Raw genomic sequence first — 17,183 nt, 5'->3', positions numbered from 1 at the left:
AGAACAGTCTAAATGATGAGGATGAAGATGATTAGATGAAAAGCCAGCCCGTGTTCGGTGGCTGTCTGTATTCCCAGACACGCAAAAGCTCTTCAGCATTCACTTCAATTCTCTCGTGCCCTCGCTTCTTCATTGATGCTTTTATGCTGCAGAGGAATATAGTTTATCTTCTCATCACAAGGACTTCAGAGATTTCTGCTGTATTGATACTAACCGTGTTCTTTTGATTGATTGTTCCTTTGATCCATTGATGAGCCCAGTGAAAATCACTCCACTGTTGTTTGATTCCAACCTTTTCTTCCTTTTGCCTCTATAATCCCGTACTGATCAGGAAGTGACTTTAACCTTCCATGCTCATATTTTGGCACCTGTCAAATGGGCTCAGGGACCTCATATTTCAGGTACTAAAAGAGATGTTCATGGTGATGGGGATGATGTTTCAAGTTCCTTGGAGAGAAACAAGCTGTGAGGGGCAAGTGGTTATTGGAATAATATTGCTTTCCCACTTCTGTGAGTGTCAGTAATCAAAAGCAGGATTTGGCCATTCCAGAGAGTAATTTTGCAATTTGGCAGTGCTGGAATGGAGAATTCCACAGAGTCCATTGATACATTCCCTTGTAAATTCTCTTGGCCAACATTTTTTGGAGGTTATTTTCTTTAATTAAAAGAAAAATAACTGTCCCCATTAAAACTATAAAACCAAAAGAGATTTCCCCCTTTCTATTGGAGCTCTGACCGTCCAGTACTTGAACTAAGCAGACCTAAATGGCATTGCTGGCGAGATTTGACAACTTTTATGTTTTATTATTATTATAATTTTTCTTCTTCTATTTTTCCATTACATAGCTTGAACCACAAGTAAGAGCTATAAAGCTAATTTCATTTCTTTCAGTCTCCTGGCCCCAGGGAGAGATTCTGACTGGTGTGCCTGCTTGGGGTGGGTCCAGCCTTGGTTCTGGGATGGCAGATGCCACAGGAAGGCTCGGATCGGAGACCCTTGGGTGTCGTGAGGGTGTCTGTAGCCTCATGGAAACTTGGCAGACACCCTGTGTCCCCTGCCTGGCCACTCTGACGTGCTTTCACATGACAAACAAAGGCAGGGGCACAGGGTGGAGTTGGTTACACCCCTGAGGGGTAGGAGAAGTAGAAAGAGAGTCTTGGGCCTCAAACCCCTGTTCTCTTAAAAAACATATTGTGTTTTTAAAATTAAAAGAAGTAACTAGGAGACTGTATAGAAGTGATTAGGGAACTGTTGGGGTAGAATTCTGACTGTGTTTCTTTCTAGCTCTGTGAACTCAGGCAAGTTGTTTAATCTCCCTGGGCCTCAGTTTCCTAATCTGTAAAATGGGAACAAAAACAATACCTACCTTGTAGGGTCATAGAAAAGATAAAATAGGCTAATGCGGCATTCTTCAAAATGTCTTATGTGTAGCTGTTTGTACATGAGATGATTTCAGGTTAACAGTTAAGTATCCATTTTAATTGCATTAGAGGAACTATAACACCACAAGCTCCTAATTTCACAGATGCTATTGTTTATAGTGAGATTATGCTTATTTAGATAAGAAACTAATTTTAAAAGATATGATAATTTAAAGAATAGATGGCTCTGGGGCACAGTAAAATCACAAATGACTGAAATTTGGAATTTATCAGTAATTCCTTGTAGGACAGGGGTTATCTGTTGTATAGAAGCCTATGGATCACTTCTCAGAATAATATGATTAAATGCATAAAATAAAATACATAGGTTATAAAGAAAACTAATTATATTGAAGCATAACATGAAAATATCTTTTAAATGGGATATAGCAATATATGCACTTTATAAATTCCCTGTTCAAGATTCCCTCTACCCATCCCAAATGTTGGCAGCCCTGCCCCCTGATGGGTATGGGAATGCAATGGCCAGGCTCTTCTCTTCTTGCACAGCAGGCTCTTTCTCTCCACTGTCTCTTTTATTTTTAATCTGCTCTCAACTGCTCCACAACCTCCTACCCACCTAGTTTCCACCTAGTTTCCTTTGGAGTTTCCAGTGCTGCTTAGCTCCGCTCCCCTTCTTCCCAGGAGAGGTTTCCATTGATGTTTCCAAGTCCTTCTGAGAAAAATAATGGGGATACCTGATATGAAAGCTGAAAATAAGGGAATGTGGAAGAACAATCATGAGAGTATGAGGAACCAGATTTTGAGCACTTTGGGGGATGCTAGTCACATGATGGCATTGAATTTTTATCGTGCTCAGTTTACCTGTGTGAATGCTAAGGCTCAGAAAGGTTGCATCTCAGATGAGCACACAGTCTACAGGTGAGGGAGAGGGGACCCAAGTTTGGACCTGCTTTATGTTAGATCCCATGCTCTGTTTATTAACTTCTTAGTCTTTGCTCTTCCTTCTTCTACCTTCCCTTGCTCTCTTTTCCTCTCCTTTCTCCCTCCCTCTACTCTCCCCCAAATAATAACAATAATGAAGATGGTTGCCATTTGTTGAGTACTCACTATGTGTCATGTTCCTTTCTAAGTCTTTTTCACAATTAACTCATCTCTTCTTTCAGCAATGCTTTGAACTGGGGACATTTATTTTCCTTATTTACAGATGGGAAAACCAAGTCACAGAGAACTTAAGTACATTAGTGGGGACCAGGTCAGCAGCTCAAAAGGAAATTCTAAGGCACAAGCAGCAATCTATCCAGATTAGAGTAACCTAGATTCACACCCGACTATCCAAGGTTGTCAGCTACCATTCCTAACTAACTTTGGGCAAAGACCTCAGCCCCATTTTACAGATGGATGCTTGGAGGTTAAGTCTAAATAATAGCCCAGCTCATCTAGCTTTTGAATTAGGGCATTCAAACACATATAGACTACACTGAAATATTTCAAAATGCCACCTGTGTTTATTGATTGTTAAAGAGCAGTTTTAAATAGGGGTGTAACCTTTCTACATGCATATAGAACTATTCAGAAACCTGCTTGCCTTATGTATAAGGCATGAAAAGTTGGTGCCCAAATATATGTCCATGGAATATGATGCACACAAGTATAACTGGATCACTTCATCAAAGACCCTTTTGTTTCTTATTCTGTGACTTTTCTGGTGGATTTTTGGACCCATGGTTCAGCCAGTTGGGGAATCTGTATCAGGGCACTGATAAACATTATTTTCCATCTTCTCTCTTTCAGTAAAGAATATCCCGTGGTTCCCAGGAGCACAGTGAGGCAAAAAGTGGCCTCGAACCACAGTCCTTTCAGCAGTGAGCCTCGAGCTCTCTCCACCTCATCCAACTTGGGGTCCCAGTACCAGTGTGAGAATGGAGTCTCTGGCCCCTCCCAGGACCTTCTGCCCCCTCCCAACCCATACCCACTGCCCCAGGAGCACAGCCAAATTTACCATTGCACCAAGAGGAAAGGTGAGTGGGACAGCCCCTGACCAATTTACCTCCTCTCTTACCTCTTCCTTTGTTTCCGGAGGGCAGGGAGGGAAGTGTGCATAACAATATTTACTTATTTCAAGCATGTAAGCAACACAAAACGCATACAGATTATAAGAAATTCAAACCATACAAGTAAAACTAAAGGTTCCCTTGACATGTATCCTCCAGTTCCAGCCCCTTGGAAAAAACTTACTTAAAATGTATAGACCTATTTTATTCACACATGCATACATGTACCACACATACATGTATACACACAGAAATAAGGTTTTTTTACTTTTAACATAGATGGCATCACATTATGTATTTTGCAACTTGCTTTTTTTTTTTAACTTTAGAATGTGTTTTAAGTATCCTTTCATGAACATAGACCTGTTTCCCTTTCTGTTTAGCCATGGAAGAGGAAGTATTGCCTAGAAAAGATGAAGTGGAGTTTATTATGCCACCTTCACCAGTGGACAGGGAAGTTGTATTGCAAGCCATGATGTAGGGAACCTCCTTGTGATTGTAGATGACTCTTTGGTATGTTTTGCCAGAGTTTCTCTCAGATGGATTCTGAACTCTTCTTTCCTTTCCAGATCAAAACCAACACACACACATATACAAACACACACACACACGCACACACACCACACCACAGGCAATTTCCCCCCTTCTCATCCCCTCTATAAATCTACTAAGCTGGTGTCTGAGGCACTGCATAGTTTTCCTAGCCAAATAAGAATGAATGGTTTTTTCCTAAGTCACCTAAATCCAAAGGAGCTATGTGAAAAAAAGAAATTTCTGGTGGCCTTTTTTTGCAAGACAGAATTGAAGTGGTTGACAAGGGTGGTGTGATGGAGTTCAACTCACTAGAATGATTGCTTGGTGTGAGCTACAGATGGGCACGTGGGGAGAGTGTGGGCAGTAGGGCTAGAGAAACACAGGTTGGAATCTCAACTCTGCTGTTGACTCTTTATGTGACCTTAGGCAGGTGTTCTAGCCTCTCTGAGCCTCAGTGTTGGACTTTGTAAATGGTGGTAAGTTCCCTAGCACATCTGATACCTGGTAAGCACCCAACAGGTGGTATGGGATAAGTGGCAGATTATCACTCCAGAAAGTGAGTCCCAGAGGAAGCAGAGAGAAAGCTGCTCATCTAGGCGAGGGATCAAAAAGATGGATACAGAGGGATGGTGTAGACTAGAACTTATATGTGGTCTTCAGCACCAGAAAATCAGGATGAATTCCACCATACAACTTGCAAGTTTTTTGTGGATAGGGATAAGTTACCTAATCTCTCTAAGCTTTTTTTTAAAAAAAATCTGTAAATTTGAGCTCATGTTAGGACTTGTCTCATAGGCTCAGCAGGAAGATGTCACAAAATCACGCATATTATGTGTTGACTCAGGGTTGACTCAGTAAGTAGTAGCTGTTTTGCTGTGAAAGGCCCAAATCTTAGTCTCAAGAGTGGCCTGTTGTACTTCATAGATGCAATAGCCAACACAACGCCTTTGGAAGTCCAGTGCCCGGTGCCCAGACCTTTAGAAAAAACAACTCGCTAATAAGAAATGATGCTTTGGCAGCTTGCTCTGGAGCTGGGGTTACGTGAGGAAAGTAACATGGTTTGACTATTTGACATTTACGAATCTTGCATTTTGAAGGAGAGAAGAGCTGTCATTGGTTTAAGTATGAATCTGGAAACCTGACCTGGGTGAGGCCTGACTTCCAGACTTACCTGAAGCCCATCCAAACTCCTGGGATCTTGAAGGCCTGAACAATATCACCCCAACAGGCCCCCTGGCCTGACTCCCAGCACGTCCGCTGCTGGATGGGCTGGAGACCAGATGCCTGCAAACACGTCTGCGTCTTTAGGCATGAGGAGGAGGTTAAAAATGTCCCATGGAACACAGGTTCCTGCATGAAGATTTTGTTTTATATTATATTTAACGGTGCCCTTCCTAGGTCCCAGACCAAGTCTTTTCAACAACACTATTCAGTAGGTTCTATTGTTAACCCACTTTACAAATGGGGCAACTGAGGCTCTGAAAGGTTAAAAAAATGTGTCAGTGGTTCTTGAAGGTAGAATTTGAACTCAAACCTGGTCTGCAAATGCAATAACCTGTGCCCTTAACCACCACTGTATACTGTCTCTGTTACCTTTGCTTATCAGCTGCAGTCTCAAAAGTTCATCTTCCACTGGAGATCTGCTTTTGAGACTAGGTCAGACATGCTAATTAAGAGCTCTTTGAGTTTGAATTAGAGAGTAAGAGCAGTTTTAAATAGGGGTGTAACCTTTCTACATGCATATAGAACTATTCAGAAACCTGCTTGCCTTATGTATAAGGCATGAAAAGTTGGTGCCCAAATATATGTCCATGGAATATGATGCACACAAGTATAACTGGATCACTTCATCAAAGACCCTTTTGTTTCTTATTCTGTGACTTTTCTGGTGGATTTTTGGACCCATGGTTCAGCCAGTTGGGGAATCTGTATCAGGGCACTGATAAACATTATTTTCCATCTTCTCTCTTTCAGTAAAGAATATCCCGTGGTTCCCAGGAGCACAGTGAGGCAAAAAGTGGCCTCGAACCACAGTCCTTTCAGCAGTGAGCCTCGAGCTCTCTCCACCTCATCCAACTTGGGGTCCCAGTACCAGTGTGAGAATGGAGTCTCTGGCCCCTCCCAGGACCTTCTGCCCCCTCCCAACCCATACCCACTGCCCCAGGAGCACAGCCAAATTTACCATTGCACCAAGAGGAAAGGTGAGTGGGACAGCCCCTGACCAATTTACCTCCTCTCTTACCTCTTCCTTTGTTTCCGGAGGGCAGGGAGGGAAGTGTGCATAACAATATTTACTTATTTCAAGCATGTAAGCAACACAAAACGCATACAGATTATAAGAAATTCAAACCATACAAGTAAAACTAAAGGTTCCCTTGACATGTATCCTCCAGTTCCAGCCCCTTGGAAAAAACTTACTTAAAATGTATAGACCTATTTTATTCACACATGCATGCATGTACCACACATACATGTATACACACAGAAATAAGGTTTTTTTTACTTTTAACATAGATGGCATCACATTATGTATTTTGCAACTTGCTAACACAACGCCTTTGGAAGTCCAGTGCCCGGTGCCCAGACCTTTAGAAAAAACAACTCGCTAATAAGAAATGATGCTTTGGCAGCTTGCTCTGGAGCTGGGGTTACGTGAGGAAAGTAACATGGTTTGACTATTTGACATTTACGAATCTTGCATTTTGAAGGAGAGAAGAGCTGTCATTGGTTTAAGTATGAATCTGGAAACCTGACCTGGGTGAGGCCTGACTTCCAGACTTACCTGAAGCCCATCCAAACTCCTGGGATCTTGAAGGCCTGAACAATATCACCCCAACAGGCCCCCTGGCCTGACTCCCAGCACGTCCGCTGCTGGATGGGCTGGAGACCAGATGCCTGCAAACACGTCTGCGTCTTTAGGCATGAGGAGGAGGTTAAAAATGTCCCATGGAACACAGGTTCCTGCATGAAGATTTTGTTTTATATTATATTTAACGGTGCCCTTCCTAGGTCCCAGACCAAGTCTTTTCAACAACACTATTCAGTAGGTTCTATTGTTAACCCACTTTACAAATGGGGCAACTGAGGCTCTGAAAGGTTAAAAAAATGTGTCAGTGGTTCTTGAAGGTAGAATTTGAACTCAAACCTGGTCTGCAAATGCAATAACCTGTGCCCTTAACCACCACTGTATACTGTCTCTGTTACCTTTGCTTATCAGCTGCAGTCTCAAAAGTTCATCTTCCACTGGAGATCTGCTTTTGAGACTAGGTCAGACATGCTAATTAAGAGCTCTTTGAGTTTGAATTAGAGAGCTCTATTGATTAAATTAATGCCAGACCAAACAAAGAAAGGAAGGAAGAAGTTAAAAAAAAATCAAGATGCTTTTTAGGCTCAATGCTTACAGCAATATCCTTATAAACGCATTTCTAAAGGATGCAGTGGGAAGGCTTTGAATGCAAGGCTAACAAACCTCTTAGATTATGTAGGCGGTTGACTTTCACAGGGCATTTGCAGGATCCTCAGATGAACTTAAGATCAACTTGGGGTGGCCACTGGGGGAGCTGGAGTTCGTGGCTGGCCCATTGCAGAAATAATCATAGTATCTGACATTTTGGAGCTGTGTGACCATGGGCAAATTGCTTTACCTATCTGGGCCGCAACTACTTTTTGTGCAAAATGGGGATAACAATAGCACCTACCCAGTAGGGCTGTGATGAGAAGAAATGAGATCATCCATGTAAAGCACATAAAACAGTGCCTGGCACGTAGGAGTGCTCAGTGAATGTTCGCTAGCCACCATCCTGCCCTTATGAATCTCACAGTGTTGCAAGCAGGTGGGACATTAGGCAAGTAATTATGTAGTTGTGATCAAATGCTGTAAAGGAGGTGTGCAAAGTTCTCATGAATATCAAATGGGAGTATCAGACTAGGGTGGGAGATCGGGGAGAACTGAAGCTGAGATCGGAGGAGAGCAAGTATTGGCTAGGTTAAGGGGAGGTGAGTGGATGTCCAGGCACAGAGAGAAGCACATGCAAAGCCTCCGGAATGAGGGGGAATCTGCCATCTCAAAGGGCTGAGATGCTGCAGCCCAGAGCAAGGGGAAAATGGAAGGAAATAAGAGCTGAGAATAAGGCAGAGGCCAGCACGATGCCAGCCCTTGTGAGCCATTTTAATCAAGAACTCCAGATTTTATCTTAACACCAATGGGCAGACACCAGAGGGATTTAAATCTGTGAGCGACATGACTAGGTATTTTGTTTGGAAGCAGTCACTTTGCTGTGATAGGAGGGTACTAGAATTGACACCAGAAACCTGTTGAGAGGCTGTTGCAGGGTGTGAGACGGCAGCTCAGACCAGGGTGTGGGAGAAGCTGGAGATGTGGGTGGAATCAGGACTTAGTGACTGATTGGAGATAACTAAATGAAGAATTACCCCTTTTTCATGGATTTGGAAACTGAGGCTCAGAGATGTTGAGGAACTTGCCCAAAGTGATCCAGCCAGTGAGTGGCCCAGCCCAAGATTCATGGGGAGGCCTGTGGACTGGGGGTGCATGGGGTGTGCACACTGGAGAAGCTCTTTCACCTTTCCAGAAACCTCTGCCCTTCTCACCTCCCTCCGCCCCCAAAAGGGAGCTCACAGTGACAAGGAACATTCCAGCCAGGCTCTGTCTGTCCTGCATGGAAGACAACAAATAGCCATTCATCATCAGCCTCCACACTGTAAAGTGATAAGGAATCAGCCGAGGTTTCCTTCCAGTTTGGGATTCCCGTTAAGTGATAACTCCATGGGTGGTTTTCCCCCTGGCCCCTGCCTGCCCCACTATCTGACTTCCCCTCATTGTCTGTCTCCTTTCCAATGAGCCTAGGAGTCAGGCCCAATGAAATGTCCAAAGGCCAGGCAGGCCAGAGGGCTCCCTTGTGTTTGGACCCAGCTGTCTCCAAACTATCTCTCCCAGTGGATTGAGCCAAAAAAGCTGGGAAGGTCTTTTATCAGCACAGCTCAATCAAATCCAGGACCCCAGGGCCTGGGAGAGCATTTGTCTGTCTTTCTTTTCCCCTCCCATCCTGACTCATATACCATCCCCCCATTAGAAACAAAATGCAACCCAAATAAAGATTTCAGCAAGGCCATGTGCTAGACTGGATAATCAGGGGGAATTCAGAGATTGAGAGGGGAAGGGGAATCAGATATTGTAAAGTGTTTTGCAGGGTGCATTTTCTCAGTGTTGTGTGTTTTTTAAAGCAGTTTTACATCCTTCCCTTCTCTGGATCCTCATGGCAATCTTTGTGCCAGGGGAGATGCCTTCCATCCCCATTTTGCTGTGGGCAAACAGAAGACTAAGAGGCTGGGTTAGATTCTAAGGTTATGTGGCTGATAAGTGGCAGATCTAAGATGGAGTCATCAAATAGGTATTTATTGGGCACTTACTATGTCCTGGGCACTCTGGTGGGTGCATGGGATAAGTGGAGGAAAAGGTGGGGAAAAACCCTACTCTCAGGAAACTTGTATTCTCACTGAGGGGCACTGATAATATGCCAGTAAATAAATTTAATGGCTAGGTAAGATTTGAATCTGAGTCTTTTGATTCCTAGTTGAGGATCTTCACACAATAATATTCAAGTTCTTCCTACTTTAAGCTAAGAGCTAAGAACCTAGAACACCAAAAGGAAAATAATAATAATAATCTATCAACCTGTCCATCCATTCACCCAGCAACCCACCCACCCATCTATCCATCCATCAACCCATTGTCCATCCATCCATTCATAAGGGTTAAGGGATACTACCTTTTCATGTTGGCTGAGTATGTTGGATTGCATAACAATGAAAAGCCTGGGGCCATCTGTCAGGAAGAGAACTGTTTTGTGAGTCAGAGGCCTGAATTACAGCCTCCCTTTAGACTTGCTGAAGGTCACTCAGCTAAGGAGTGGCTGTTCACCACTCTGGGATCCAGGGTCTGGGTGTCTCTGAAGACTAACAGTCTCGTCTAAATGAACTCATTGGCAAGGGAAATGACCCATTTGGGAATTGTGACAGTATTTGCTCAGTGGGATTAGTGCTTTAAAAGCAGCTCTGTGAGCTTTCCAGCTCTGGAATCCACCCAAATACCTTCAAGTATTGGATGACCTTCAAAGAGCCATCTGTCCAGTCTATCAATAGAAAAAAGAGAGTAGACTCAGGTTATGTAGACAGATAAGATTTGAACATTTCATGTGCAAGAAAGATAGACAGAAACTAGGCTGCGTTTAGAATTATCTCAATTAAATCTCACAAGAAGGTTAGGTATCATTCCCATTTACAGTTAAGAACAAAATTGAAATGATCCAGTGATTGGCACATGGTCACATAGCTCGTAAGCATCAGAGCCATAACTCTGTGCCTTACTATCTGTGTTATGGATTCATCATCAAGGCTACTTCATCCATAAGCAAAAATATTTAGAAAAATCCAAGGGACCAGGGTTTTTCACAATTCTGCATCATGATGGGTGATCACAATCAGGTAGAACTCTTTTGTTATCCAAGAGACTCAGTTGGATTCAGGAAAGTTGCAATATACCTGACTACTCTTACTATACAACTTTCCAAAGCCAAGTTATGGACTCATCTCATCGTAGACTTGACCCTTGACCACAGCCCATTCCCCAACCCCGAGAGCTAACCATTACTCAGTTGGACAGAAGTCTTTGCTGTTGAACAGTTATTGAGCTTCTAATAAAAAGAAAGAAACCAAACCATAACCAAAATAAACACAGAGATTACATCCAGAGTATTTATCATGACTGACCTGAAATTTGGATCCTTACTTTGGAATTTCTTTATAATGTGAAGAGGGCCTGAGAGAAATTTGAGAAAGCTCAGGACCTGCTTTCATCAATAAGCCAGCATCAAGTTTTTCTTAGGGCTCTGCATCAGATCTTTGGAGTATTAAAGACTGGAATGTATAATTTTACGATTTTCCAAAATGGGTTCCGGCCTTTTTCTTATTATTCTTCCTTTTTTACTTGTAACAAATCTGGAAGGGGATCAGAAACTTGAGAATGGTTAGTTCGCCTTGTTTTTTTTCTCTTGCCAAGGGTACCCTGCAGCTGTACTTTCTATTATTGAAAAGGGGAACGCCCTGGTTAAATGGAAAACCGAAAGGTTATGATTCCAGCAACAATGGAAACATTCAGATTTATGGAACTGGGGGGTGGAAGGAAGAATTGAAAGGAAGGAATCAAGGGAAGAGACGGCGAGGACAAAAACAAGTCGAGTGTAGCACTGTCTTCGAGACTCCAGAAAAACACCCAGTTGAGAGGTAAAAAATGTGGCCACTCATCTGGACGTCTTAAAACATCTGGATAGTTGGCATGATATAGATAGAACACCTGGAAGAGTGACCGCATTTTATATTTATTTTTTTGTACAAATTTTTGGGCATCCTATGGGTCCCAGATGTGTTCCAGAAAGAGTCTAACTTAAAAATAAATTTGCTTGCTATTAAGTGGGTACAATCCTAACATAGATACATTTTGTTTGGGGAGACTTTTGACTTACTTGCGGACATTACTTTTTGACATTCTCATTGGAGAATGATGCCAAATGGAGATGTTCAGTGGAACCCAAACCATTTTACAAATCAGTCCAAAGCCAAAGGTTTAGTGTTAAGTGAATGGACTTAACTTGAAGCTTTATGTCTGAGGACCACCTCCAAGCCAGAGTGTCAGCCTTTATAAGCACTTACTGCTCAAGGTGGAATGGGGTGGGACAGAGGATGTGTACAGAGAACAGGATCACATCTACCATATTCACCACATTATCTCTAGCACCTGGCACAGTACCTGTACTTGGTAAGGGCTCTAAATATCTGTTGGATGACTGGGTGAGAGGTGTTGGATATGAGAAATCTATAGATTTATAAACAAGGTGTGGTGGGGGCAAAGTAAGTCAGATCTGGCTTTTATTCCAGCCTGTTTTCTCCCAGCTGTGTGACCTTGAGCAAGTCACTTCTCTGAGCCTCGGTTTATGCTTCTGTGAAACAGGAATGAGAGCAGACACCTCAAGGAATTACTATGAGATTAGAGTAAAGTGATTTAGTAGGTGCTCAATAAATAATAGCTGTTATTATTGTCTCCCATTATTAAGTCCAGCATTCTGCCCTTATGGCCATTGACCATCATAGTGAGTTTTGCATGTATGCCCTGGCATTGTATTTGTCTTCTCACCCCTAAACACAGACATAATTTCTTAACATTTGTTGATTAGAAAGAGATTAGAAGATGAGGACAGAAAATCTCCAGTTTGGAGGGTAAAATTTCATCTAAGGAATGAGTCTGAGTAGAAGTATACACCTTGGTAGATGTTCCCAAGTATTACTTGCCCTAAAGGAAATGGCTGAAGGGTGTTGTAGATTAGACCTGCCATGAGATTGACCACTGGCGTGACTCTTGCCACAAGAACTGCTCTCAGTGAAGAATATCTGGAGATTATACGCTCAGTCTTACTTAATTCTTAGCCACCCAGTGAGGTAAGTATGACTAACTCTCATTCAGAAATGATGAAAATGAGTCTGAGGGTAGATGCCCTGCTGGTATCACACAGATATTAAGTAGAAGAGCCAGATTCAAAACCAGACATATCTAGTCTTCTTAACCTAGGGCCTGCACTTTAGGGAGTCTTTTAACCCCTGAAGTTGCATGAGAGACTGAGTACACATGGAATTTTCAAGATGTTGTGTTTCAGTATACTTTTCTAGGAGAGAGCCCAGCACCTTTGTTAGTTCCCAAAGGGGCCAATGACCCCAAAGCAGCTAAGGGAGACCCTCGTTCAGAGACAGTACTATCTCCACTGCCCTACACTAGGGAATAACTAGAGCACAGAGAAAGGAAGTGACCTGCTTAGCAAAGAAATAGCACCAACATTAATTTGTATGGCTCAACAAATATTAACCTGCTTACATAAGGCATCAGGAAAAGATTTGAGGATTCATCCAAGTTCCCACCCATTTGCACGTCCATCCATCCATCTATCCATCTGTCCATTGCACAAATACTTATTGCATATCTTCTCTATGTAGCATGACATTGAAGAGCAAGCACTTGGAAGTCAGACTGCTTGGACTCTAATCCTGGCTCCACTGTTTATCAGCGAGTTTCTTAACCTCCCTGTGTTTCTTTTCTCTCATTTATAAAGTGGATATAATTGTAGAACCCAACTCATAGGGTCGTTGTGAGGGTTAAGTGGGGTACCTTCTGGAGAGTGCTTAGGACAGTGCCAAGCAGAGCAAACACTGTCTGTGTTTGGTTTTACTGTTATTGTTGATACTGTTGTTATTCTTCTTATTAATACTAGGTGTGTACCAGGTTCTGGGAATATAGTGATGGATAAGACAATGTCCTGCCTTCATGCTGGGGAGGAGAGAAGATGATAATAATAATCGTTTTTACTGAATGTTTCCTTATACCAGGCTCAGGACTAAGTGGTTAATATATATTTTCCCATTTAATTCTCATCACTGCCCTTTGTAGAAAGTGTTAATTTTTACCTTTTCCATTTTACAGATAAAGAAACTGAGCTCAGAAATATCAAACTGTGTGCTTAGAATTTCATAGCCCAAGGTCTTAAGCATTAGAGTCCATCCCTTTTGATCAGAATGGAGGTTGGAGCTAATAATCTCTCAGACTTAATTCTTTAGTCCTTTGGCCAAATGCCACCTCTGCTTTTAGCTGTCTGGTGGCTGGTCCTGGCCTCATTGGTCTCTCTCCTCCTGTCTCCACAGATGAAGAATGTTCCACCACAGACCATCCCTATAAGAAGCCCTATATGGAGACATCACCTAGTGAAGAGGACCCCTTCTACCGCTCTAGCTACCCCCAGCAGCAGGGTCTGAGTGCCTCCTACAGGACAGAGTCGGCACAGCGGCAGGCCTGCATGTACGCCAGCTCGGCGCCACCCAGTGAGCCGGTGCCCAGCCTGGAGGACATCAGCTGCAACACGTGGCCCAGCATGCCTTCCTACAGCAGCTGCACGGTCACCACTGTGCAGCCCATGGATAGGCTACCCTACCAGCACTTCTCTGCTCACTTCACCTCGGGGCCCCTGGTCCCCCGGCTGGCTGGCATGGCCAACCATGGCTCCCCACAGCTCGGAGAGGGAATGTTCCAACACCAGACCTCCGTGGCCCACCAGCCTGTGGTCAGGCAGTGTGGGCCTCAGACTGGCCTTCAGTCCCCCGCCAGCCTTCAGGCCCCCGAGTTCCTCTACTCTCATGGTGTGCCAAGGACTCTGTCACCTCACCAGTACCACTCTGTGCATGGGGTTGGCATGGTGCCAGAGTGGAGTGAGAACAGCTAAGCGAGGCCTGCTTCATGACAGACAGACACTTGCCGAGAGAGAGGAGGGAGAGTGAGGGACAGAGACAATAGCAAAGAGAACCCCACGGACAAGATTGTTCATTTCACCCAAAGGTCACATCTGCACCCGAAGCCTCTGGACACTGATCTAATCAGTAGCTTGAAACCACAATTCAAAAAATGGGACTTTGCCGTTATGTCTCAAAACTTAAAAAACAAACAAAAAAATGAGTCCCACCCCCCACGACCACCGCACTTGTCCACCAGCCTCATTCACACCATACCTGATGTCCTCCCCAATTCCTTTTTATGGGCTCCAGAATGTCTAGCCTCACTAAGTTTTCTCCAAATGCATAGTTGGAGTCTTTCCTTGTCTTTGTGTTAATGTTGACAATGTTATATAATAAATAATAATATATTTTTTCTTTCAATTTTCTTAACGGGACCCAGTCCCTTATTTGGGGGGAGGCCTGAGGCAAGTATGTTTCAAAATGTGTACTTGTGGGATTCCCCTCAAATAAACCATCCCTAAAGCCTAAATTCACCACCTAAGAAAAGTACCTACCTCTGACATGTGATGTTTCTGAAAGGTTGCCCAGGTCCCAGCTTTTCTTCCACTTGTCCTGCCTTTTCCAGGATCACGGCGCTCAGCTCTGCCTTCTACTTACCAGAGGGGTCAGGATAACATCGACCCCATCTGGCAGCCTATCTGATTCAGCCCCACCATCTTCCCAGCCCTGTGTCTTTCCAGCCATCTGTCGCTAAAACGTGGCCTATAGCTTCCCGTCCGGAAAGCTTGCTTTGAAAAACTTAAAAAGCCCGTTTACATGCGGGAAGAACTGTGATAAGCAGAACCCAAGCTCTGTGTGGACAAGAGTTGTGAACAAAAGCCAAAGTAAATATTCTTCCTGATTGAAAAACAAAGCCAGCCCTGAGCTTCCGAACCTCCATCGCCGATGGCCCAAACGGGATGCAAAGCAAAACCCACAATTTCTCAAGAAAAGGCAAGACGTGCTCACTGGTTACTTCTCTCCAAAGAAATCACTCCAGCACCAAATGCTGACACAAAACTGTGTTTATTGAAAGCAGAAAACAGTATTAACAGAAAAGTGTGTAAGTAAAATGTTAGGGTAGGGTTCTTCAGATGTAATATTTTACTGGTACTATTTATTTATAAATAGGAATTCTAATTAAGTAATAACATGAAATGAAAACCAGCATGGGAGCTGGCCAAGAGCTTTTAATTTTATTGATACTCAAAATCAAGTTTGTGTTTTGTTTCTTTTTTTCTTTCGAATGTGCTTTGCTTTCTTGATTAAAAAAAGAAATTTTTTTTTTAAACAGACCCTAATAAAGAGAACAGGGTAATATGTGAGGCTGAGTATGCCCAAGTACGTGAGAGAGTGTGAGTCTGTTTGTACGTGAGTGTCTTTATGCGATTATGTCTTTTTATGTTGCTAAGGGGGGAGGGTGAAAATTAAGTACTCGTGCCTTATACTTGTGTGCCAATTAATGCCTAATAAATACCATGTGCTTTAAAAAGTACAAGGGACTTGAACAGCCATTTTTTTCCCCCATTCTTTCTACTGACTGCATAGAGGGAATGTTAGGTGGGGGAAACAGGAAGTTGTCAGGAAGTTGTCTTGCCTGTGAATTTTTCACCCCATCTGCTTTCTCCTGCTGATCTCAGGGGTAGTTAGCATCCATTGTACTTGAGTGCGATGGAACTGAATATATTTATGCACTCGTTTAGAGCCCTGGAATTGAGTTGTTTGTTTTAATTGAATTTGTATTGGCAGTGGAAAAGAAAAATCTTTAGGAATCCCAACTGATCTAAAAATGGTACTAGTCACACTGTATGTAACACCTAGTGTTACATATGCTAATAACCAATAACTAATAACTAATAAGCAACTAATACTTGGTTTTCTGAAGGGCCTCTTTCTCTGAATTAATTGTTAGAATCAGGTATTTGGGGAACCTCAATGCAGACGACTTTATGGATCATAAACGGGACAGATATTTATTTTAAAACCTTCACATTTAGGATTTGTGAGTTTGTCCCATATAACACATACGAGGCAGAACAGAGCAGCAAATTGGTGAGTAAATTAGTGCTTCCATTATTTTCTGTTTTTATCGTTTCAATGTCCACACCCCTCAAATTTATCAACAACGGTCAAATATGTCATATTCCCTTGAAACAGGAACAATTGGCTTGTTGATTACAAATTATTCATTTAATCGTGTCCCCCGGGAACTTTTCTAGGCAAAGAACTCCCAAGAAGTGTGAATTAATTATAAAGAAATGACAGTTCAGCTTCTTTCAAGTGCAATGGAGAAACTAGGTCAATGGCTTTTCTGTCCCCAAAAGACTGAATTAGTAAAGTTTTGCTTAATAAGTTCTGACTGTGCTGTAAATAGATGTTTATTGTGGGGGGTCAATTAAAAAAATAAAAGGTTGCCTTTGAAGAAATTACTTTCCAAACTAATTTACCAAATACACAATATAATCAGACAGTCTTAGTTTTTTCAGAAGAACATCACCCAAATACTGAATTAACACCTCCCACCCCAGCACTCAAACAGTTGCCACTACTGGAAAATCATTAATTTACCAAATACACAATATAATCAGACAGTCTTAGTTTTTTCAGAAGAACATCACCCAAACACGGAATTAACACCTCCCACCCCAGCACTCAAACAGTTGCCACTACTGGAAAATCATTAAAAACATCTTCAGAGCGGTTTCATAAATCAGAAGAGGGGCACTCTCATTCCATAATAGATGCAGGTTAACCTCTTTGGGTTAGGAACCAAGATTATAATGGATCTTTTCACTGAATTGGTAGGGTTAAGGATGTAATATCCAAAGG

At 42.7% G+C, this 17,183-nt stretch overlaps 1 protein-coding gene across 3 annotated transcripts in view; it reads left to right on the top strand.

Annotated features, from left to right (window-relative positions):
* The window catches only part of TBX5 (T-box 5), a 49,034-nt gene extending 33,185 nt beyond the window's left edge, over positions 1-15,849 (top strand). For all 3 annotated transcript variants that reach the window (XM_008579106.1, XM_008579105.1, XM_008579104.1), the window contains 2 exons: positions 3,178-3,404; positions 13,731-15,849. In XM_008579106.1, the coding sequence (XP_008577328.1) occupies positions 3,178-3,404; positions 13,731-14,305 (802 nt within the window). In that variant the 3' untranslated portion in view covers positions 14,306-15,849. The remainder of the gene's footprint in view (positions 1-3,177; positions 3,405-13,730) is intronic.
* The last annotated feature ends 1,334 nt before the right edge of the window (positions 15,850-17,183 follow it).

The sequence above is a fragment of the Galeopterus variegatus genome, unplaced genomic scaffold, assembly GCF_000696425.1.
Source record: "Galeopterus variegatus unplaced genomic scaffold, G_variegatus-3.0.2 Scaffold1810, whole genome shotgun sequence".
NCBI lineage: Eukaryota > Metazoa > Chordata > Mammalia > Dermoptera > Cynocephalidae > Galeopterus > Galeopterus variegatus.
This window is presented reverse-complemented; position numbering and strand designations above follow the sequence as displayed.